Genomic DNA, 24316 nt, shown 5'->3' with positions numbered 1-24316 from the left:
GTCTCCACCTGCAAGTATACGGGTGTCAAGTAATAACCCGGTAAGACCGGGCTCGATGCACGGAGATAAGAAGGTGATTTGGATATCGAAAGAGTCTAGCCCACCGATTTAGGTGTTACTTACTAACTTGGACAAAAAACGGAAAGATAATGATTTGGGAGTTTTTGATTGGTTTATAATAAAGAAACAAATAAAACAGACTAATCTAAATGAGGGATGAGAGAAATTCGGTAGACAAGTTGCAAGAAGAGTTGGTTGAGATGTATACTTTGATCCACAAGATTGGTAATGATAATAACTAATTGTCTAAAGCATGAAAGTTTAGCTAACTTCACCAACATTGACAATTCAAAACATAATATGTCAAACCAAGCATAATCGATCAAAAGTTACTAAGCATCGACGATCAAACTAATAACATACTATCAAATGCGTCGACAATGAACAAGTATGACACTATTAAGTATAATACGCCAAACTAAGTTACCCGATCAAAAGTTGCTAAGCATCAGTTATCAAACTAAGCACGTATTATCAAACTATATGTCAATAGACAATTAAGATCAAGGTTTCTAATTCATAAAATTAGACAAAGTTAATCAAATTAACATTTAATAAACAATGAGTCATTCATCACATATCGAATCATGTTTCACGAGTATCCGAATACAAAAGCTAGCTAGTCATGGCGAAACAAATAATAAATGGAAGTAGATAAAGAACGACACAAGTTAAGGTTGGAATCCCCCTTTTCGATGATGGCGTAAGGCTAGGATCGTCGGAAAATATGAATATGTATGTGTTTTCGATCTCCCCTTAGCAATGTCTCGATTTTCCCTTTACCGTGCAAATATTGACTCCCATAGCAGAGACTAAGTTCCCCATAACAGCAGAATCATCTTCTTCCTCATAACACAAATCACCGTGAAAGCTTGCTCAAACTTTATCTCTCTAAGAATTCTCACTACAAAACCAAATCAAACACAAGGACCACCAAGGAAATATAGTCTCAAGAAAAACCCCTAAGGTTTCCGGCCAAGAAAGTGGCTGGAAAAGTCAAGAACAACCGGCCAAAGTAAAAAAATTCTGGTCTAATGCTTGTTGGCCCGTGCCCTAGCTTGCTGTCCCGAGTTGGTCCGAGCTGCTAAGACGCGTCTCCTGTTGTTCTTGATCTCGGCCAAGCTTTCAATCCACTGTCCTGTGCAAGATTTGTTGTTGAAGACAACCCGAGCAGCTTCTGTTGAAGTCCTGTGTTGCTGTTGAAGAGTTGATGGTCGGCCGCTTCTCCTCTCTTGTACCGTGCTGGTCGGTCTTTGTATGATGGTTGGCCAAAGCTTGGTCGATTCCTCCTTACTTATCTCTTCCTATCAAACCCTAACTTCCATTTCAAACTAAACCCTAGTTGTTCAATGGAGAAGATGATTACCTCAGTCTGACCCCCCTTCTCTTTTGTTGAAAGACCAAAATCCTAAGTCCTTTGACTTGGGCCTTAATGTGACCCTTAAGACCATCTTGACTAGTTTAAACTTTAATGGGGTGCCTACAAAACTCTTCTTTGTTATTCTTCTTTGGGCTCTTGGGCCATGGCTTTTGGGTCCCATTTAGAAACCAAGGGGTGCCTTCATAATTGTTTCCACTTCCTCTAATTTTCAAAAAAGATAAAATTCCATAACTTTTCCGTCCGAACTCCGATTCAACTTCCATTTTCACCATCGGACTCACCATTGACTCCACTTTCCATTTAACCTCAGATTTTCACCAAAATGCCCCTGGTGCTCTTTCCTTCCGGTCTCTTCCACAGGAGATGAAAATGTGATGAATCGCTTTGTTTTATTCCGAATCGAACATCAAACTCCAAATAAGGTACCTATCAAGAAAAACACATAAATAGTTAGAAATAAAACCCGAAGGAAACTAACTCATCGAAGTTAAGTGATCCAAATGTAGCATTTTCACGCCACATCACAAACCGAGTTGGATATGGACTAACATTCAAGACACTTTCAACAATTCTCCACCATGACTTGAATATAATGTAATCTTTTACACAATTGCCCTATTAAGGGATTGCCTTCCAAGGGCCTTCAACATCAATAGATTCCAATCAATTTTAAGCATTGCTTAAACTTGAAAGTAGTAACTCCCTTATTTAACATATCAACTGGATTTTCTTCTGTTGGTACCTTCTTCACAATGGAAGTGTATGCTGGCAACAACTGTTCATCCAATTGGTTATGTAGCTACTCTAAAAATCTGGAAGTCGCTGGTTCGATTTCGCAGTAGAAGTGGAACTCATCATTTATTGGCTTGTGTTAAAGAGTATAAATAGAATAAACGTATGAATGAATTCTCATGCTCCTAGGATGCTTTTAAGAGTCCTTGTATGACTTTTTGAGTCCAAAATCTTCAATAATGGTGGTTAACGAGTTTATTCAATATATATCCTATATATATATTAAAATAACTCAGTCGGTTATGTGAGGTATAAGTCTGGTCGTCCATTCTTTGTTTGGTTTTTACATCTGACGCATAAAAATATTTCAAAATCTATAGGTTTAAAAGTTTTTGTAGTTAAGTTTCCTAGTAGAGGTTATTTTAGTCATTTACTAAACAAATCATTTATTTCCTCCCACGTTTTCTCCTTTCCACGTTTTTTTGCTTCCTCTCTCGTATCTAAGTAATCAGTTTCTACCTCTCCCGTATCCGAGAAATAAGTTTTTACCTCTCCCTCTCTCTATTTTTCTCTCTCTAACAAAAAACCAAACAGGTTTCTCCAAATGTCCTCCAAGGGTTGTCCACTTTCTTCTTCTCCACACCTCTCTCACTTGATTGAAGATTGGTATGGTTCTTCATTTACTTCGATTTAGGTTTTATTTTTTGAATATTAATATTGAGTTTGGTAGTTACTGATGGATTTTTTCCAATTATGATTAGATCGGACTGAAATTGGGTGAAGTATGTGTACCAATTCCAATTAAGTTCTTATATTCTAGGTTTTATCTCTTCACACTCTTTATTTAAACAGTAGGTTCTCATTTGTGTTTGTTTTCTTTTGATTACTTTGGGTTGAACTTTGTCAGCACCATTTAGTTGTTCTTCTTTTAGTTTCTATCCTACCTTGCTCTATCTCTCTCTCTATATTTTAATTTCAGTTTTATTTTTGTTTGGTAAAATCGAATTCTCTCTCTCAGAATCAATATGTGGTTTAGATGTTTGAATAAATGTCTCTTATTTTACAATTTTTTCAAATAAGGTGTTAAATAAAATATCTCTGAGATGAATTCCATTTCTCTTTTATATTTACTTTTTGTAGAATTTTGTTTTTTGATAAATTCAAACAACGTATGATTAATTTTCCGTAGATTGAGTTATCAATTTGATTATTCTTCTTCATCCATGTAAATATTGTCTCACAATCCTTTTTTCGAGTTTTTCAATTCTCTTTTTCTGTTAACTTCTGATTTCCTTAATAGTTTATGCACTTTACTTTTATTACAACTGTTTTAAAAACAGAAATGTTCTTCATGACTACCCATTGATAATGGTACTATTTCTTTTAATTTTGTAGTTTGTGGTATTAAACATTGTTTGATTATAAACGGATTTGAAAGGTAAGCTAAAATCGACTCAAATTGTATACGATGATTTGTAAATTTAAATTACAGCGGTGTAAGTCTGATTATTTATACTTTTGTATAAAAACTCATCTTCTATTTAGAATATTTTATCTAGGTTTTACAACTCAGAAATTCAAACGTTCTTAAAATTGAACAATGGCTCCAATGGTGAAATGTAGTTGTATGTTTGTCTGATGTTCTTTTTCTTTTTTCTTTTCTGAAACCAAGTGAAACTATTTCATTTCATAAGTGATAAAATCACAATGTAACATGGATATGATTGTTATTTCTCTCATCTGAAAACTTCATGTGAGTTACATACCTTTAACTGTAAAGTGCCTCACGAAGAGAAAGAAATTGACTCGAACTGACTCAAATAAAAGACCCTAAACGCCGACAAAAGATCCTAAAGATCGAGGATGAAAAGACCCTAAAGGTCGAGAATGAAAAGACCCTGAAGGTCGACAAAAATACTGTACTAATACTAAAAGAACCACCAAAACCATCACCGGAAAACCGCCGCCGTCACCGGAAAGCCGTTCCATCACCGGAAAACCGCCACCATCGCCGGAAAACCGCCGCCACTGCGAGCACCAGACCCACTGAATTGCACAACTCCACCACTGAAATACAACTCCACTACCATCACCATTAAAACTTATCCATCTTCTTTATACCTCCACACTACCACCACCACCACCAAATCATGAAATCCGCCACCCAACACCACAAACACAGCACAAGATCAAACACTAACACCAACCCTAAACACGCCCAAACAACCAGATCTAACCATTAAATCCGTCTCCTTAATATAACGTGTAAACCCTAGATCATGTGCTAATTCAAACTGTCAAGGTGAATTTTTTGTTGATCTAGACTTATTTAGTCTTGTTTTTTTTATTTCTTTTAGTTATCTTTGTCTCAGTTTGAAATTGTCTCTCTTGTAGTTTCTTTGCTTCTACTGATTTATTTTATGCTAATTTTCTTCTTCTTTTTGTAGGAAATAATGTTTTTTTATTCATAATGGGTTTGTTGTATTGTTCAGCTGCAAAAGTCAAAGGTGTTGATGAAATTAAAAGTTGACCTGATAAAGGTTTTTGTGTTGTCTTGCTGATTTATGTTACAAATATTAAGTTTAGCCTTTTTAGGCTAACAATTCTTTGGGCTATATATTCTTAAAACTAAATTTGGAGTACTGAAATGTCCCATTCAATTTGATGTTATCGTCTTCTTCCCCTTCTCTTGCTTTGATCCCCAAAATATAAAATTTTAAACAAAGAATGCATGTTGATCAAAGCGCAGATTTAAGGGATTGCCCTGTTATTATAATTTTGCGTAGTCCATTCAAGTTTCCGGAAATCTAGAGTCATAGAATCCAATAATTCGATTTGTTCAAGTTCGAGATATACAATTTCTCTCTCTTTTTTTTTTTTTTTTTTGTTAAAGTACAATTTCTCTCTCTCTCTACAATAATGTATCCACCACGTTAAATGTAATGACTTTAATGTTAAAAGAATGAGGATTGTATGCTTGAAGACAATGAAGCAACTTCAAATATTACAATTGGACCTTTTCACCTTGGGTGTAGCCCAGAGAAATCAGGTACTGACGTCGGCGAGCTATCATCCAACGGATTCCTCTCTATCCTGACAGGCCAAACAAAAGCTGGCTTAAAACGGGGCACATCTGGTGGTTGTATAGATCCCGAGATTATTTGAATGATCATATCCGATCTTGGCCTTTCATTTGCCAAAGGGTGCGAACACGCAAGCCCTAGTAGCAAAAGCTTCTGTGCTTCTTGATGCACGTAATCACCCTTCAGTCCCTCATCGACTGCCTCTAAAATGCGCCCCTTGCTATATAACTCCCATACCCAGTCAACTAATAATTCAAACTCACCAAATTGGGTCCAGGGTCGTTGACCACAAACCACTTCAAGAACCACTGCCCCGAACCCGAATACGTCTGAATCTCTTGTGGCTTTACCTGTTAGGTAATATTCTGGTGGAATGTAGCCTACTGTTCCCGGTACACCTTCTAGTGCACTCAGAGAAGTTCGCTCGTTTGATATCGCGCGTGCCAGGCCAAAATCACCTAAACGTGCGTTAAAGTCTGAATCGAGCATGATATTGCTAGCTTTTAGATCTCGATGAATGACTTTCTGATCGTATTCGTTGTGGAGGTAGTGTAGTGCAGATGCAACACCGGAGATGATTTTGAACCGTTGATCCCATCTTAGGAGTTTTTCTGGTCCACCATATAGATGGTGGTCGAGGCTGCCATTTGGCATGAACTCGTACACCAAAAGCATCATTTCCTTCCGATGACACCAACCTATACACCACATGAACAAAGAGTATTTACATATTTTGTCTGACATAAAAATCTAGATTTTAAAATAAGATTACGTACCCAGTCATATTCAAACTTATTTTGTTTGACTTATGACTTGATAGAGATTTGAGATAAAATGTGAGAAATGTGACCGAAGTAGGTGTGAGTGTGACATTTTAAGCCAAGTCAAATTTGACGAATGGTAGTCAAAATGACATCTAGCTTTTCTAGAAAGAGAAGTAATAGTTAAAAAACTCAAACTAACCTATGAGAGGGACGAGATGTTTGTGACGAAGACGATTTATTATGGTGAGTTCAGATAAGAAATCACCAATGCCTTTTATTCGCTCCCTCGAGAACTTCTTCACTGCTATTTCTTTTGGACATCCATTAGCTAAAATACCTTTATAAACAACACCAAATCCACCTTGTCCAAGCTTCATTTTTTCGTCAAAATTCTTTGTTGCTTTCTTCACATCCTTATAACGAAACTCCCGTGGTGTTCCGGGTAATCGTTTCAAAGCTTCTAATATAGTTTGATCTTCAACATCGATTTGGTTAGGCCGATAACAATAAAAATACCCTAAGTACGCTAGACCAATAATTAGAAATATCGTTCCTGGAATACCCATCCCCAGCACGATATTAAACCATGCCTTATTCTTTTTCTTCGGAACAATACCTCTCGAAATACTCTCAACTGTTAAATCCCATCTCGTAATGGCATTTTGTTGAGCTGTTTTACCGGTAGAAGCAGAGAAACCAAAATAAGAATACTGATTCAAATATTTCCTTAAGTCTATGATCTCACTTAGAATTGGGTTGATGGGCCTGGCCTTTCCTTCTTCAACAATAAAAACACTCAATACCATAGAACTACCATTATATTGAACCCAAACATTATACGCAGTTCTATTACGCGAACCGATCTTTATACCAAAATCCGATAATGAAACTGTTTTCACGGATCTAACACCGTTAACATTAAGCCCACAATGATTGTCATCAGGATCATAGTCTTGCTTAAAAGTATCAAATTCAATAGCGATAAATTTATTCGTAGCATTACCATCCGAGTACTCGTCGATTAGGCCCAAATAACCACCATAACTACTAGATAAAGGCATTTGAAAATTAGGAGCTATAATAAAAGCAAGACCTTCAGCTGGGACTTTACTAGGAGAAGGCGGATAAACATTGATAACAAAAGAAGAATTAAAAGAAATCAAAGACTTATGTTCTTCTTCGTCGTCGTCCCATAATTTGAATCGCTGGTTGAACATAGCTCGCCCCGATTTGTTAAGAATGGAAAGATCGTCGAATGATGAATAGGGCGTCAACTGTAAGGCGCCCATATATATTGATGCAGAATTTAAAGGAACTATATCTTTGAGATCAGATTGATTGAAACTATGAGCCGAATAAGAAAAGATATCGGTGTTATGTTGTTGAGTATTTGATACCGAAAAAAACGAAAAGAGAACTAGTAATTGTATGGTTCTAGAAATAATCTTCAAAAATTCCATTCAGGAATTGTTGTTCTAAATATCGACTATCTGAATTTATTTCATCTGAAAACACGAAAGAGTTGTTTCCGAATTCGGATGTGGGATTGAATATTTTATGGGTTTGATGGGAAGAAAAAACTAAAAACTTGATTTTGTAGAGGTCATACTATATCGGGTTTGAGCAGGCTTTGGGGCCAAGTTTGGTGGATGTCATTTTCTCACAACTTCTGTTCTTTTGTATTTCTTGATTGATTTGAACGCGGTTTTGAAAAATCAGAGGTGTGATCAAACAAAATTGGGGGAAGCACACACGTCACCAAGGTGACATGGCTTCCCAAAATCTTGTCTAGGGAAAATGATTGTTGTCTAATTCAACTCAATCTAGATTGTCTTACTTAAATAACCTGACAATCAGCCAAAGACTAATCATTCACATAAATCAGACACTATGAATTACACGAAAAATAAATATTTTGAAATCTGATTCGAGTCAATTACTTTGAATCAAATTTCTCATTGACATAATCAAACAAACACTATTTTTTAACCCATGCCATAAATGATGTGATGTTCTGGGTGTTTCAGGTGCAAATTCTGAGTGTTTGCCAAGGAGCTTACTGTCGGAACTTGACAAAATAGTGCAAACCGCTGTTGAGTCTACCATTGTACGTTGGCTGTGGCCTCGGGGAACTGCCCAAAACCACCTGAGATGACATCATATGCCCCATCACGATTGACTTGAATCTAGCCCTCTCGCGTCATCTACTTTTTCTTGAAAATTTTAAATTCCAATGTAGCATCGATAATTCGATATGATTTTTATGGGGATAAAGTCCAGGGCCGTGCCTGACAATTTAGGGGTCCGGTGTTAAATTTGAAGTGGACCCCTTTATATAAAAAAAACAAGAGAGTTTTCTTTTATCTGAACTTTTTTGTTTTCAAATGATTTAACTATAAACTTAAGATTGAATCATTAACAAATCCAAACTCAATGTATAATGTTACTATATGATTGTCGTGACACGTTTTATGTAAAACTTCTCTGGTTTGACGAGAGTCTTATTTTTATAAAACATTAGTTTGAAATTTAAAAAATAAACATTAAACTATGGAAATAAAAATTAACATTTAGGCGTGTTTACTTTTTTTCCTTGATAACAAAACAACTTTTTTCTTAAAATAATCAAATGTTAGTGTCTACTAAGATTTTAGAAAAATTAAATTATTGATCTTGTCAATGTGTAACTGTCGATTATGATTTTAACTTAGAACAGATTTAAAAGTGAAGCGAGGTCCGTGAACAAGAGAAAGACACATTTTTAAGAAACGTATACGCTAGAGACTGATGAAGAGTGATTTGAGATTTACAGTCTCTAATCCTTATTTCGTGAACAAAAATATACGAAACTACATGAAGCATCAAACCAACTGAGCTACTTGCATTTAGATGCTTATAACATGACACTTTTTTTCCTTATTCACTTCTCCCTACACCTCTCAAAGCTAAAAATGGGCCTCGTGTGGTGGGAGGCCCTGTGCGGGCGCACGGCTCGCACCCCTCACCACACGGCCCTGATAAAGTCAATGAGTACATAGTAAACACATACAAATCAAAGTTGTTACGAAATACTACAAAGTAATACTAATTGATGTTATCCACTATTTGGAGCTGAAAGTTGTCATCTGAAACTGAAAAATAGGTATAGGATTTCTTACTTGAAAAAATGATCAATAATTGTTGAAATATAAGCACTTTGAAACTTACATTCTGAAAGTACTAAGAAATGAAGGGCTTTTTAAATCATTTCAAATGTTACTGAATTATTTTCAAATAGTTGACCTAAAAATCTGGCCCTTTCATATTCTCACAAATGAGGGGCTTGTAAAAAGTTATATGAGAAAAATTCTATTTTTGAAAACAATTTTTTGTTTTTGTGAATAGACCGCCTGCGAATAAAACTTGTTATAAATTTGTTGTTTGAATAGACCGTCTGCGAAGAAATAAAAGTTTATAGATAGTCCATACTTTAGGTTTCAAACTTTAGAAGGGTCAAACCCTCAACATTTAGCCAAAATTACTTAGTCATAAGAAAGAAGGGAGTGACAAATGCATAACAATCATTATATGTTTTCTTTAGGCCGTTAGAATTATATATTATATAGTTCTTGTTCCATAATTTACACCTAAACAATGAACCATTAGATGAGCTTGGAATATATGAAGTTCAAGAAATGTATCATATTATGCACAAGCTAGTTCATTTTATATTATTAGTGATAACGAGTTAACGACGCAGGAAAAGAATGCCCTTAAGGAAAAGTGATAATGAAGTCACTGATGGTGTAATTCAGGTTTATCATCAAAAGTATTTTAGAAATGAAGAAGGTGTAATTGGAGTGTCAACATAAGAAGCTTAAGAGTTGGTGGTGCCCATAACCAAATCATAACAAACTCAAACAGACTTGTAACTAACTGAGTTAGTTACAACAGTCGTTTTTCTCTCTTCTCTCTCTCTTCTATAACCGAATGCTTGAAGCTATAAAGCTTGATTTTTAGTTGTAATAAGATCTTATCTTGATTTCTAAATACAATAAGTTTTCTCTCTCTCTGACTTTTATCATGGTATAAGAGCCTGGTGAATTTTTTTTTCATCCCAATTTCCGATCAAATTCACTTTCTCTCACTAGAAATTATAGTTCTTCCTGGTTTCAACAATGGCGTCTTCTTCTTCTCACTCTGTTTCTTCTCAAAATATTTCACTTCCAAACTCTTCCATTGCTAATATAGCAAGCTTTGTTTCAGAAAAGCTAGATGGCTCGAATTATCTCATCTGGAAGGATCAATTTGAGGCAATTTTGATAAGTACGGATTTATTTGGTTTTGTTGATGGATCAATTGAGATTCCATTACAGACGATTGTTGAAAACAATATTGAAATCTCAAATCCTTTATATTGTCAATGGCGGAAGACGGATAATTTTGTTAAATCATGTATGAAAGCCACATTTACTCATTCAATCTCGTCGGATGTTCTCGGTCTTAAGACTTCAAGAGAAGTTTGGAGATTTCTTGAACAAAGTTATGCTGAAGAATATGAAGCTAAAATAGCTTCTCTTCGTGAGCAAATTCAACACATTACAAGAGGAGATTCATCTGCTACTGATTATCTTCGAAAGATCAAGGTACTTTCTGATTCTTTAACTGCTGTTAATGAAAGATTATCTGATAAAGAGCTTACTAGAATTGTTCTTAAAGGATTAGGCAGAGATTATAGATCATTTGTTGTTGCTATTCATAATCGAGAATCTTCTATATCATTTGCTGAGCTAAGAACTCGAATTATTCATCATGAGCAATGGCTCAAAACTCAAAATCAGGAAGATGAGAGTTCAGCTTATTATGTTCATAATAATCCTTCTAGAAGCTCTTACAAGTCTTATGTACCTAATAGGACTTCTCAATTTCATCAATCTAACAGAAGTTCACAGAAAAATGATCAAATTAGATCCAATTCTCATTTTCATAGTAATCAAAATAGGCCTTTTGCCCAATATCATAAAGGATCATCCTCTATTAGTCATAATTTAGGTGATTCAGCCTCTGATTTTGATTTCTCGACTGTTCCTTGTGGTATATGTAAAAAGTGGGGACATTTTGCATCTAAATGTCGTTTTAGGTATGCTCCTGAGGATAATACCTCTAATTCTCAAAGTAAAACAGAACCTATCTCCCAACAAAGGAGATTCCAACAGCAAATACAAAGAGGCAATTTTGCTGGCATCCATCTATATGAAAACTTAGATGAAAGTAAAAATGGTAAAAATGATAAAATGGAAAATGAGTTTCCTACTCAAGAGGAGTTATATGAGTCAAGTTTTGACTATAACTCAGAAGATTTTTCCTATGAAGAGGCTAATATGGTGGCTATAGTTCCATCCAAGCCAAATACTACAAATGAAGTTCATATTTCTATCACTGAGAAGGTCTGGTTAGCTGATACTGGGGCTACCAGCCATATGACAAATGATCAATCAACTCTCAAGGAATCAAGAGATTATAAAGGAGCAGATTCTGTCATGGTGGGAAATGGTCTCTCTATTCCTATAGTTGCTACAGGTACTACTCAAATTCAGACATCCACCTTCAATTTTGATCTATTCAATGTGTTATTTGTTCCAAAACTTAAAAGGAACTTACTCTCTATATCAAAATTTACACATGATAATCAATGTTATATGACTTTTACTCCATGGGGTTACCAAATTAGAGATCTATGGTCTGATCATATACTAAATGAAGGCTCTATGAAGAACAATTTATATCCTATTACTTTTGGTGTTCAAGAGAGTGATTCTTCTCAAAGCTTTGTAGCAACTTTGGCTGCACCTTTTTCTATATGGCACACTAGACTAGGCCATACATCTGATAATATTCTCCATCTACTCTCAAGGAATAAGTTGATATCTGTCCAAGACAAACCTTCTAAGAGCTTGTGTCACTCTTGCTCATTAGCAAAGAGTAAGCACCTGCCATTTTCTCTTTCAGAAAGCTTTACAGAATCACCATTGTATTTGATTCATTGTGATATCTGGGGGCCATCACCACATTCAACTGTGACAGGAGATAAATACTTTATTCTATTCTTAGATGACTTCAGCAGATTCATATGGATTTTTCCATTAAAGTACAAGTCAGATAGTCTTAAGCACTTCAAGCTGTTCAAAGCAACAAATGAGAACCTGTTCTCAACCTCCATCAAGTATTTTCAAAGTGATGGAGCTTTAGAATTATCAAAAGGAGCATTCAAAGAGTTTCTAGATGAGTGTGGTATAATCTCTAGAAGATCTTGTCCTTATACCCCACAACAAAATGGAAGGGCTGAAAGGAGGAACAGACAAATTACTGAAATGGGAAATTCTCTTATGTTTCAGTCAAGTGCACCAAAATCCTTTTGGTTTGAAGCATTCTCAGCTGCTGTGTTCACAATCAATAGGCTTCCTACTAAGCTCCTACAGGGACAATCTCCTTATCAGGTACTTTTTCATAAGACTCCTGACTATTCTTTGTTAAAAACATTTGGCTGCCTATGCTATCCTCATTTGGGTGCAACTAGACATGATAAACTAAGTCCCAAGTCTAGCAAATGTATTTTTATTGGGTATAGCTCTTCTCATAAGGGTTATAAGTGCTTAGATGTCTTGTCTCAAAAGACCTACATTTCTAGAGATGTTATATTTGAAGAAACCACATTCCCATTTGCTGAATTAAACTCTTCCTCTCCTACTAATGAGATTGTTCCCATCACATTAAACTTACCAATTGACACTGTTCCACCCATCATACCTGTATTGGAGAACTCTCAACATTTGAGTCCCTCAATCTCTGAAGAATCTATTGCTGAACCAAGCAACAGAATGACAACCAGGTTAAGAAATGGAATTACCAAACCCAAGAACCTTCCTGATTTCATTTCTCACTTTACCATTAGACATCCTTTGTCTCAGTCATTCTTAACACTACTTTTACATCATAAAGAACCTACTACTTTCAAAGAAGCAGCAAAGGATCCAAAGTGGCTACAAGCTATGGAAGATGAATTTCAGGCTTTAGAAAGAAATGGTACTTGGTCATTAGTACCAGCTGATTCTTCTATGAATCTATTAGGCTGCAAGTGGGTTTTTAAAGTTAAGTATAAAGCTGATGGATCAGTAGAAAGGTATAAAGCAAGGTTGGTAGCAAAGGGTTATCATCAAAAAGATGGCCTTGATTATTCTGAAACCTTTAGCCCAGTGGTTAAGGCTGCTACAATTAGAACTATTCTCAATGTTGCTATTTCTAATAAGTGGGATATTCAACAGCTAGATGTATCAAATGCATTTTTGCATGGTATACTACAAGAGAATGTCTATATGACACAACCTCAAGGTTTTATAGACTCAACTCATCCTACCTATGTCTGCCATCTACATAAAAGTCTCTATGGCTTGAAACAAGCTCCAAGAGCTTGGTTTCAAAGATTTGGTTCATTTTTACTAACTTTGGGATTTAAAAGAAGTTCTCATGATCACTCAATGTTTATTCAGCTCAAAGAATCATCAATTTTAGTTTTACTCCTCTATGTTGATGATATCATATTAACTGGTAGCAGCTCATTACTTACGAATTCCTTAGTGACTGTTTTGAGCAAAGAATTTGCTATGAAAAAGCTAGGTCCTCTTCATTTCTTTTTGGGAATTGAGGTGTCTAGAGATGCTTCCTCTGCTCTTCTACTAACTCAGAAGAATATGCTTTGGGTCTTCTGGAAAAGGCTGAATTACTTGACTCTAAACCAAGTTGTACTCCTGTCTCTGGTGGAAACAGGCTTTCCAAATCTGATGGTATCATTATTGCTGATCCTTCTTTCTACAGAAGTATTGTTGGTGGTTTGCAATATCTCACAATGACAAGGCCTGACTTAGCCTATGCTGTGAACTATGCTGCCCAATTCATGAAAGAACCTAGGTCTGCTCATCTTCAAATGGTAAAGAAAATACTAAGGTATGTAAAGGGTACAATTGACTGTGGGATTTCTATTACTCCAGGAGATATTTCTGTTCTTAGAGGATATTCTGACTCGGATTGGGCTGGATGCCCTGATTCAAGAAGGTCAACTACTGGTTTTTGTGTGGTACTTGGAAGCTCACTTGTATCTTGGTGTTCTAAGAAACAACCAACTGTGGCCAAGTCTTCCACAGAGGCTGAGTATAAAGCCTTGTCCATCACTGCTGCTGAGTTATTATGGGTCTCTTACCTATTGATTGAGTTGAAACAAAGAGTTTCTTCTCCTATGGTTCTCTACTGTGATAACTTAGGTGCCAAAAATATTGCAGCCAACCCTGTCTGTCATGCCAGGACCAAACACATTGAGGTGGACTATCATTTTGTTAGAGACTTGGTTTCCTCTGATCAACTTGAGATTCATCATATTCCATCTGAGGAACAACCAGCAGATTTGCTTACTAAAGGTCTTTCAAAGGACTTGTTCATCTCCTTAAGGTCCAAGCTGATGGTTCTTGTCGACCCTTCATCTTGAGGGGGCATGATAATGAAGTCACTGATGGTGTAATTCAGGTTTATCATCAAAAGTATTTTAGAAATGAAGAAGGTGTAATTGGAGTGTCAACATAAGAAGCTTAAGAGTTGGTGGTGCCCATAACCAAATCATAACAAACTCAAACAGACTTGTAACTAACTGAGTTAGTTACAACAGTCGTTTCTCTCTCTTCTCTCTCTCTTCTATAACCGAATGCTTGAAGCTATAAAGCTTGATTTTTAGTTGTAATAAGATCTTATCTTGATTTCTAAATACAATAAGTTTTCTCTCTCTCTGACTTTTATCAAAAAGATACCGCTCATTTTATTAGTCAAAGTTTCGTTTGATTCAATACCACAACGACCTTAATTTTATATGGGTATAGTTTAATATCTAACGACAATGACAAAGTTCCTAAAGCCATTTAATTAGACAGACAAACCTATCCTTGTACTATTTTCTTTATCGCCATGATTTACATTGTGTTTTTTCTTTTATATCTTCTCTTGTACTTGTAATTCAATATTGCCCAACAGAGAATGCACATTAATTCAACTTTATATACATTGATAATTTTTCTTATACATATGCCATATCAGACCCTAACATATAACCATACTATATATTGACAATACGACATAAACATATTCCGAGGAACATTAATTAGAATTAAGAAAAACAACACCACAATCAAGTACATGACCCATACTTAAACATTAAGTAGCTTCCTCATTTGATCACTTGGATATTAAACCACCAATAGCAGCTGCTATAATAGCCGTTGGGTCGCCAAGAATAGCAGATATTATTACGCTAACCGCACTCCCGGCCATCTGAGTAAACTTCTTAACCTTCCCTCCTGATCTTTTCCCATTAGAATAGTTGTTCACATTTCCTTTAAGAGTTGGAATTCTTGTTTGTATTTCTCTAACTTTGTTCTTATCAACTTTAAGATACATAGCTTGCCAACTCTCTAAAAGCATTTCTTTAACACAAGAAACATGAAGATTATAATTCTTGCATTCAGATCTATAAGCCCAACCAGTTCCTTTACCTCCACACCTATGACAAGAACTTGTTAATTTATGAGATAGATAAAGATTATGTTCACCATCATCTAAAACTTGTGGAAGATTAGCACAACATGGGTGTAAATCAAACCCACATTTCTTACAATGATAAACAAACCCTAAAATATCACCTCCACAAGCATCACAAATCCTCATTAGAGTTCCGGGAGGGCGGTAATGTAACTTGAATTCACACTTCTTGTAGAAAGAATGAGTAATTTGTTCTTGGGCAATAGCACAAACTTTGTGTAAGCTGAACTCACATTTCTCGCATTTGTATCGTGGGCCAATACCCGCTTCCTTGCATCCTTCGCAGTTAAATGGGATTTCGGTGTAGTCTAGTGTGAGTTTGTGATGAGGGTGGGTTGGATGATTGATTTCCTTGTCAATTTTCATGACTTCCAAACAAGTCTTTTGTGTTGATTTAAGATAAGGAAGGTAAGTTTGTTTATATATCAAGGGAGGTGGTAATGGATTAGTAGGACTTTTAACAAAAACTGAGTTTGAATAGTTAAAAGGAGATTACCTAATATTCTAATTGTGAGCATCTACTTTGCTTAATCCTTACAAATTGTGAATAAGAAAGAATGTATTTAAAGGAATCTAATGCTAACCTACTTGATTAAACCTTTATGATCTTACCTAGCTATAAATGAAATTCATATCAATCCTTAACTAGTAACTAAACACTTAGACTCACTACTACTAGGCTCTGTCGTTATGTATGGCCTTCTCCCACCTTTTCTTTATATATCTCGACTTTATTATTTCTATTTTCCTTTATGAACATGTATTTAATGGGTTGAAGAACATAAAGATGTACATGGACTATATCGATACAATTATGCAAGAAGAGTTTCATGCTCTTTTAGTTTGTTGGAATCTTAAAAGTGAACTTACACACACAAATCACAAAAAAAAACGATTGATATCGGAGATTCTAGAGAAAGCGAAAGGAATAAAATCTAGCTACATACTAATAGACGACACTTAGTCTTCTACATGTAACGAAAAGCATTGCTACCTATCTAGAAATCGCCATTTGTCCTAATTATTGTTAGTAATGCAATTTGGAATCAAATTCTTGTTTGAACTTATCATTTGGTTGATTAAATTAACATCTCAAATGTTAGCTATGCTTTCTAATAAGGTAAAGACTAAAACTAGCTATGACTCATTATTGAGTGTTGAATTTTGCTTTTAGGTTTCTTTTTCAAAGTTTAACAAACTTCCTCTTGAATGAATCAGTACACTGTTGTTGTATTTCAGTACTTTTACTTTGCTTGGATGTTTCAAAAAGAGATGATTTGTGTTTTTGGACTTTAAAGAATTGGGTATCTAAAAAAAACAAAAAGAAATGTGCTTCTTATGAACTTATTTTTGCCTAAAGAGACTCATCTCTTTATTTGATGTCTTTGATTTCAGGTAGTATCTGATTCTCCCTACAGATTTCATGTTAAGTCTGCCAAATTTTGTTCAAACTGTAAACTAGAGAGAGTGTGTGTGCATGCGTGTGTGTGCATGCGGGCGTGTGAGAGAGAAGTAATTCACAATTTTTTTTTTTTTTTTTTTGGAAGTTGTAATTCACAAAATTAAAATGACAAATAGGTGTTAAATTATGGACTACAATCAGCCAACTAATCCAATGATGTAAACTTTACCTCTCCAAATCAAAAGTCATACTTAACTCAGCTTGATAACTAGATTGAGTAGTCTCATCAAATAAACTTGTGTCCATCCATGGTTGCTCACTATTCTCATCTTCTCTAATTTCTTCATTTCCTTTTCCAAGCCCACCAATAAAAACAAGTTCTTGAGCCACTTCCTTCATAGTTGGTCTTTTATCACCTCTCAAAAGCAAACATTTCCTTGCCAATTCACTTGCACCTCTTAACTCTTCAATCCTTCCTTCTCTCTCTACATTCTTATCTAAAAACTCATTAAGATCCTTAGTTTTCAATGAAGATAAAAAATACATAGCTAAATTACTTTCCTCTAATGACCTCTCAAATGAAACTGGTTTCAACCCTGTTAAAAGCTCAACAAGAACTACACCAAAACTATAAACGTCGCTTTTTTCGGTTAATTGACTTGTTTGAAAGTATTCAGGATCTAAGTAACCTAATGTGCCTTGAACTAAAGTGGGTATTTGTGTCTGGTCTAATGGTACTAATCTTGATATACCAAAATCTGCAACTTTAGCATTATAGTTCTCATCTAATAATATATTAGATGATTTCACATCTCTATGAAATATAGGCATTGATGCTTCTGAATGAAGATATGAAAGTGCTTCGGCTGTTTCGGTAGCTATTCTTAGACGATTTTTCCATGAAATTCGAGTTTCTTCGGTGTTTTCGTGGATATGTTGATGAAGGGTTCCATTAGAAATGAACTCGTAAACTAAAGTTGGAACTTCGGTTTCAAGACAACAACCCAAGAGTTTTACTACATTTCTATGATTGATTTGGGTTAAGATAACAACTTCATTTATAAATTGATTTATCTGGTTTTGATCCATCACTTTAGATTTCTTAATGGCAACTATAGTTCCATCATCAAGAATTCCTTTATAAACTGTCCCATATCCACCAGATCCAAGAATTCTACTTGGGTCATAATTTGAAGTAGCTACCTTAAGTTCTTCATAAGAGAAAACCCTAGCACAATCGGTCGAACCTTCTCGACTAGAGACTTGTTGTTTCAATAGAAGACCACCATTTTTTCGAAAATATTGCTCTTTGAGTTTGATTAGGGTTCTTTTCTTAAGCGCGAAATAGAACCATAAACCACATACCAAAACAACTCCAAATCCCATTCCTGTCCCTAAAAATGCATTAACACACAAAAATATGTCATTCAAACCGCTATGCATATAACAAATTCGTTAAAAACCCACATCTACAATAAGGTTTTAATCGAAAAATTACATTAGTAATAAACTTATATTAACTATATAAAGCATGGAGATGATAAAAGGTACTATGATGTTTTACTACATACCAAGAACAGCTTCAATAACTAGATACAATTTTTTGCATCCAGAGCCATTTCTCATTCCATCTCCAGTACTACCAAATGGGCAAATGCATTTGTATCCTGGAACTCGGTTTCGACATCGAGCACCACGAACACATGGATTTCTTACTAAATCCAAACATTCATCTATATCTGGAACACAAATCATAACCAACTCTCAAAATGTTGAAAACAAGAGAGAGAGAGAGAGAGAGAGAGAGAGAGAGAGAGAGAGAGAGAGAGAGAGAGAGAGAGAGAGAGAGAACCAACCTTGGCAACCTTTAGGTCCATTAAGATATGGATTTCCACTAAACCCATTAGAGCAATTACAAAGATAACCAGTACCCATAATTGAATCAACACAAACACTATTCTTCCCACATATAAAACCACCATTAGGACTAGAACAACTATAATTACCAATACTCCAATCCAATCTCATAGCCAAATCCTTCCCAAACTTCGAAAAATCTCTTAAATCTTTTTCGACGAAACTAAAATTTCCTTTTTCAACAATAAATCCATAACTACAATTATACAAATTCGAAACATTTTTATACCCAAACATATTACTTATACCTACTCCAAGATAATATTTTCCTTTCGGTATTGTCGATTCACAACAACCAATTCCAGAACAAGAACCATTAACAACACTATTCGGTGAAGAACAAAGAGAAACACAACCACTTGTGAATAATTTATCATCTGTTATTATAGCAACTGTATCACAACCAATTGCTGTAAAAGTATTGGATAATTCAGATACTCGAAATGGTCCTTTTTCCGGTAATGAAATATTAGTACTAGTACTATTTTGATTAAGACAATCTTTTGCTATATAAGAAGTTGAATTTACACGTAACTCTCCATTTTTAATGCTAAGGATTTGGTGGTTGCTTTCGGCGAGAAATGGGGTTGAATTTTTACAGGAAATTTCGAAGTATCTGTTTAGAGAGCAATGATTTCCTATACCAAATGGGAATGGGATTTCAATGGAATTGCATTTTCGTGGGCAGTTGTGTTTTGAAATTGCAGAGATTTGGGGTGGAAGAAAGAATTGTAGAAAAAGTGAGAATATTTTGATGAGTCCCCATTTGATCTTTTTCATTTTGATGTTGGTTTTGTTTTCTTGTTTTTTTTATTTGATCCGTTTAGGTTTTGGTTTAACGGTTGTGGTTTCTTTGGGCGGGAATTTTGACTGCAAGAAAGATTTGAATAACAGTGTTAATAACCGTTTTAGGTACAGACAGTTTTTTTTTTTTATTACGTGTCCGATTGCCACGTGGGTCCACTTCGTTCATTGCCACGTTAGTTTGTCAAAGTTGTTTGTCTAGATTATAAGTTTTTCTGTCCTACGTTCAAACTTTAAAATTGGCGGGCTGGCTAGCCAGCCCGTGGAACAAGAATATAGAACCTGCACCATTCAACAACCCACTGGTTCTCAATGTCTAAGGTTCGCGCTCCCAATTTTAGTAGCTCCTGGATTTCAGGAGTCATTGATTTTTTTAATTTCAATGTCGATATCTTAACAAGGGGAATGTGTTACCTATTGATATGTCATGTTTACGCTTCATGGAAAATGTGTTACCTATTGATATGTCATGTTTACGCTTCATGGAAAATGTGTTACCTATTGATATGTCATGTTTACGCTTCATGGAAAATGTCTTACCTATTGATATGTCATGTTTACGCTTCATGGAAAATGTGTTACCTATTGATATGTCATGTTTACGCTTCATGGGGAATGTGTTACCTATTCTTTCACTCTTCTTCGGTTTCTGACTGTCAACTGGTCAGTTTTTGACCGCTTTGGTTGTCAGTCAGAACAACCACATGTACCATCCTACTACGACCACAGGTCAATGACATTGAGGCTTAAGGGCCTCTGTCCCCTTCCTCTAGAGAATTATAATATGAATCTCATTTTACCATTCAATCTCAGAGGATACTATAGACTGTACATGAACACTCCCATTTTGTCGCTAACATTAGTCTTTGCCTGTCGTTTAAATCTAACTTTTTACCGTAATTATTTCACAATTTCACTTCCACCCCTTTTCACAATTCATTTGCGGTCATTTGTTGGCTTAGTTTGGTATTCTTACACATGCTATAACAGCGACCCCAAGTACCAGGTGTCCGACTCGTTTCTTTTATTTAAGATTAGAGTAGGCATGGTGTCTTTATTTAGAGAATACTGACGGGATAAATTGGAATCAATTTTTGGTTCCTCCCTGCGGACATCCTATCTTCCCTTAGGAATTTGCGGTATCTATTTAGTCCATCTACAATGTTACAGAATGCGAGATAAAAATTTCACCTTCCATTTAACTATGCAGGCTTCTATGATCAAAATTCATATCATTTGGAAGATGAGTTATCAAGTTTACAAGCCACAGAATGAAGAAGAATATTTCACGAATTTTATGCAATCTTCAGTTTTGTAATTTTGATTGATCCGTTTTGTATTGTTGGTACTTTATAGTTTAATGCAATTATCTTTCAACAAAAAACAGGGGTTCTCGATCCAATTTTTTCATTGTTACAATCAAAATTCATAAATGATTAAAACATATAATAAAACTTCAAATATATATATATATATATATATATATATATATATATATGTATATTAAAACTATACTAATTGTTACTTTACTGTCGAATTCCGGTTTAAATATTCTTGCATCACTTTCTCATGAATAGGAGGTTGTAAGGGAGGCATGTTTGAAGTATCTCTGTGCATCAAATTTACCCTTATTTGCATCCACTTAACTTCTAGTTTTTTGAGTTGTAACAATATCAAATCTTGAATAAGTCTATCTATATACTTCAGCTGCGTTTTTTTTCTTTTCTTAAAACTCAAATGTCATAAAGAGTGCAGAACATTTTTTTACTTTCGACTTTATATTTTTTCTTGCTTGTTTTTCTTCCAAGTGGTCTTTGTTGAGTACTTACAAATTGTGATCTTTGTCCGGGTCGAAAGAAGGTTTTCTTTTAATTGATGAAGATCGGAATAAACTAGATGACCATTTGTTGGGTCTTTCAAAAATTTATAACAATTATGGAACTTAAAAGCTTTGCCGCTAGTGTTTGTTTAAACAATTCATGTGCAGACTTCAATTGCAAAATAAAATATTAAAAGTTCATAACAATTTCAAAAATAAAAAATAAAATCACGAGTCTAAGAAGTGAAATATTAAAAGTAATTAACCGGTCATCATTGTTTTCTCCGCATTTTAGGTTTCTTTGTAACATGGTCAAATAACCACAAAATTCGAGCATTGCTTGTTAATCTCGCTCCGACGACATCTAAGACCCTTCGAAGAACGATTTTGATTTGTACTTTTGTTAAAGTGTTGAGCAATTTTGCTCAAAAAAATATCGCCTTCTTTTTATCATTTCCAATAACCGAACCGGTTATAGATGAGTTCGGTATTTTAAAAAAAATCAAATAGAGAAGATACACAGTTTGGAAAACCTTTGCTAAATTTAGGATTATATAATAATCAGAGATATGGACATGAAATAAAGACACGATAATTTAACATAGTTCGGTCGAATACTCAAGACCTACATCCACGAAAAAATAACTTCACTAATAATAATCACCACATACAATTGTATGTGGGGTTGATCGGTTACATTGGTCAGACATAACTTGATAATCTAAATCCTAGAATTCATCTCTTATGTATAGAAGAATTAGAGATTAGAGTTTCCTAGTTCCTCCTCACTAAACTAGGAAAGGATATAATCTTTAACTAAAGATAATTACAAGAGATCCTAATTACATGAAACTAAATATTTCTAGATCTTCATATATTTTAGACTCTTCTTGGTCGTCGGATCTCTTCATCTCGATCCGTCTCATATCTTTTATCTTCCAATGTCTTCCATATCTTTTATATTAGTAGTTACCACAACTAATATATCTTCCGTATTTCCATAACCTTAATGCATTAGTTTATGGAGATTAGAGTACGTAGAAAATAAAATTATAAAACATGGGTATAGTAGAAATTCAGAAATTGACCTAACATGCATGGGTGTTCAACAAAAAGACCTAACATTCATCCAAAGTTTGAGCATATGGTGTAGTACACAATGCCTACCACTAAGCTTTTAAAACTCTGTTGTCTAACTTTCAGCTTTTATTATTAATAAGGTGTAGCAGACCCAAAATTTAAAAGAATCACAATAAGCCCCTTAGCTTGTGGTGGGCTCTCAATGTTGGTTGTTGGCACACGACCCACACCCCACCACACGACCATGTGCATTGTAAAGGCAAAATTTCATGTCATGAAGGTGGTGTTTTTGTTAAAAAAGGTGACAGTTTACTTCAAATCCATTAGTGGAAAAAGGTGAAGATGTGGCCAGAGAGATCAGATTTAGAGAGTAGATATAGAGATTTGTTAGAAGAAAAGGGGGAAATTATACTACGAGACTACGAGGGAGTTTCTCCGGGAGAAAGAGTCCTAGACATTTCGGTAAGAAAGTAGTGGTGGAGGGCTGACAAAATTGAAAAAATTAAAGGTAGACGTTTGTTGGGCAACCAGATTTTGGAAGAAGTGTGTGTCCAAGTAATGACTGATGTGTGCGCTTTTGGAAAATAAATTGTGCCTCCAGCAGTGTATGTCAATTCTAAAATTTGCTTTAACCCTAGTAGTTCTGTTACCTTTATTGCCAAGCCCAACCACATTTCTCAAGGCCACCTCCTTCCCATATATAATAGGGTAGGTTTTTTGAGCTTACCCCCTCAAGACTAATTGGTATTTGAGTTTACCCCCTTCATTAATTGGTAATTGAGTTTATCCTATTGAATTTTGATTTTTTGTCAAAATTACTAAGAACATGTTTGGTATATAAAAATAAAATCATAAATTAAATAATATAAAAACAAAATAATCTTTACTAATCATAATTCCGACCAAATTAAACAATAAAGGAAGGTGAAATCTCTACTGCGAATCATATTGAAGAATAATTGTCTTGGTAGTCAATTATTTCACGTACACCAAACACTACTTTTGTGTTTTTGTCAATAATAATAAGTTTAAGGGGGTAAACTCAATTATTAATTAGTGGCGAGGGGGTAAGCTCAAAAAACTCTATAACACATTTACAGGGAGTGCTAAAAACTCCCAATTTCTTTTTCGAGATACTCCTTTTTCTCGTACCCTTCGCCTAAAATTTTACCTCGAGGGAGGTGTCCTTGAATACTTCCAAGAGATGCCTTCAGGGCCGTGGATGGCCCAGTGCAGGCAGGGCTCCCGCACTGGGCCTCCCGCAACGAGGGGTCCATTCCTATAACTGGCCAGAATAGTGTATATAGGAATTGGTAGGTAGAAAAACATGGTAACTCTATTAGCTGGATTGGTAAGACTTTTAGGCTTCCACATACACAACCCGGGATCGACTCACGGCGCTTCAATCCATTGAAGTTTTTTTTCTGGTTTTCTAAATCGGAATACCTCTGTTAAATGTACTTTTATTTCTGCTCCATTGCACTTTTTGTAACTATTTTATTATTTTGGATGTATTCTTTAAACTTTTTGAAGTGTCTTAAAATTAGGAATTTAAGATTTGTTTTACAAATTGTAGCAATATGTAAATGTATATGGGAAAATCGTTATACAAAAAACATCATATTAAAAAAAAATTCCTTAGATTCTAACTATACGTTG

At 35.0% G+C, this 24316-nt stretch overlaps 3 protein-coding genes across 3 annotated transcripts; all 3 read right to left on the bottom strand.

The window, feature by feature from the left end:
• Nucleotides 1-4986: 4986 nt before the first annotated feature.
• Nucleotides 4987-7600, bottom strand: LOC147566083 (putative L-type lectin-domain containing receptor kinase S.5). The gene is made up of 2 exons (XM_086652564.1): nt 6220-7600; nt 4987-5954 (listed from the first exon to the last, which is right to left on the bottom strand). The coding sequence occupies exons 1-2, from the start codon at nt 7478-7480 to the stop codon at nt 5194-5196; spliced, it is 2022 nt and encodes a 673-aa protein (XP_086508690.1). The 5' UTR covers nt 7481-7600; the 3' UTR covers nt 4987-5193.
• A 7460-nt stretch (nt 7601-15060) lies between these two features.
• Nucleotides 15061-16056, bottom strand: LOC147566082 (uncharacterized). Its single transcript, XM_086668168.1, has one exon. The coding sequence runs from the start codon at nt 15999-16001 to the stop codon at nt 15273-15275; it is 729 nt and encodes a 242-aa protein (XP_086524294.1). The 5' UTR covers nt 16002-16056; the 3' UTR covers nt 15061-15272.
• Nucleotides 16057-17141: 1085 nt separating this feature from the next.
• On the bottom strand, nt 17142-19806 carry LOC147566081 (wall-associated receptor kinase 5-like). The gene is made up of 3 exons (XM_086652560.1): nt 18894-19806; nt 18609-18776; nt 17142-18431 (listed from the first exon to the last, which is right to left on the bottom strand). Exons 1-3 carry the CDS (start codon nt 19732-19734, stop codon nt 17263-17265), a joined length of 2178 nt encoding a protein of 725 aa, XP_086508686.1. The 5' UTR covers nt 19735-19806; the 3' UTR covers nt 17142-17262.
• Nucleotides 19807-24316: the final 4510 nt, after the last annotated feature.

The sequence above is a fragment of the Eschscholzia californica genome, unplaced genomic scaffold (genome assembly GCF_041429995.1).
Source record: "Eschscholzia californica isolate CP2 unplaced genomic scaffold, dmEscCali1.0.p SCAF_1, whole genome shotgun sequence".
Classification (NCBI taxonomy): domain Eukaryota; kingdom Viridiplantae; phylum Streptophyta; class Magnoliopsida; order Ranunculales; family Papaveraceae; genus Eschscholzia; species Eschscholzia californica.
The sequence above is the reverse complement of the archived record's forward strand: the minus strand, read 5'-3'. Positions and strand labels throughout refer to the sequence as shown.

Coding starts and splice junctions, on each gene's coding strand:
- LOC147566083 (XM_086652564.1), bottom strand. CDS start 7,480: ATGGAATTTTTGAAGATTATTTCTAGAACCATACAATTACTAGTTCTC. Junction 5,955..6,219: donor ACATCTCGTCCCTCTCATAG/GTTAGTTTGAGT, acceptor TGTGGTGTATAG/GTTGGTGTCATCGGAAGGAA.
- LOC147566082 (XM_086668168.1), bottom strand. CDS start 16,001: ATGAAAATTGACAAGGAAATCAATCATCCAACCCACCCTCATCACAAA.
- LOC147566081 (XM_086652560.1), bottom strand. CDS start 19,734: ATGAAAAAGATCAAATGGGGACTCATCAAAATATTCTCACTTTTTCTA. Junction 18,777..18,893: donor TGGACCTAAAGGTTGCCAAG/GTTGGTTCTCTC, acceptor TTTGTGTTCCAG/ATATAGATGAATGTTTGGAT. Junction 18,432..18,608: donor AGTTATTGAAGCTGTTCTTG/GTATGTAGTAAA, acceptor ATGCATTTTTAG/GGACAGGAATGGGATTTGGA.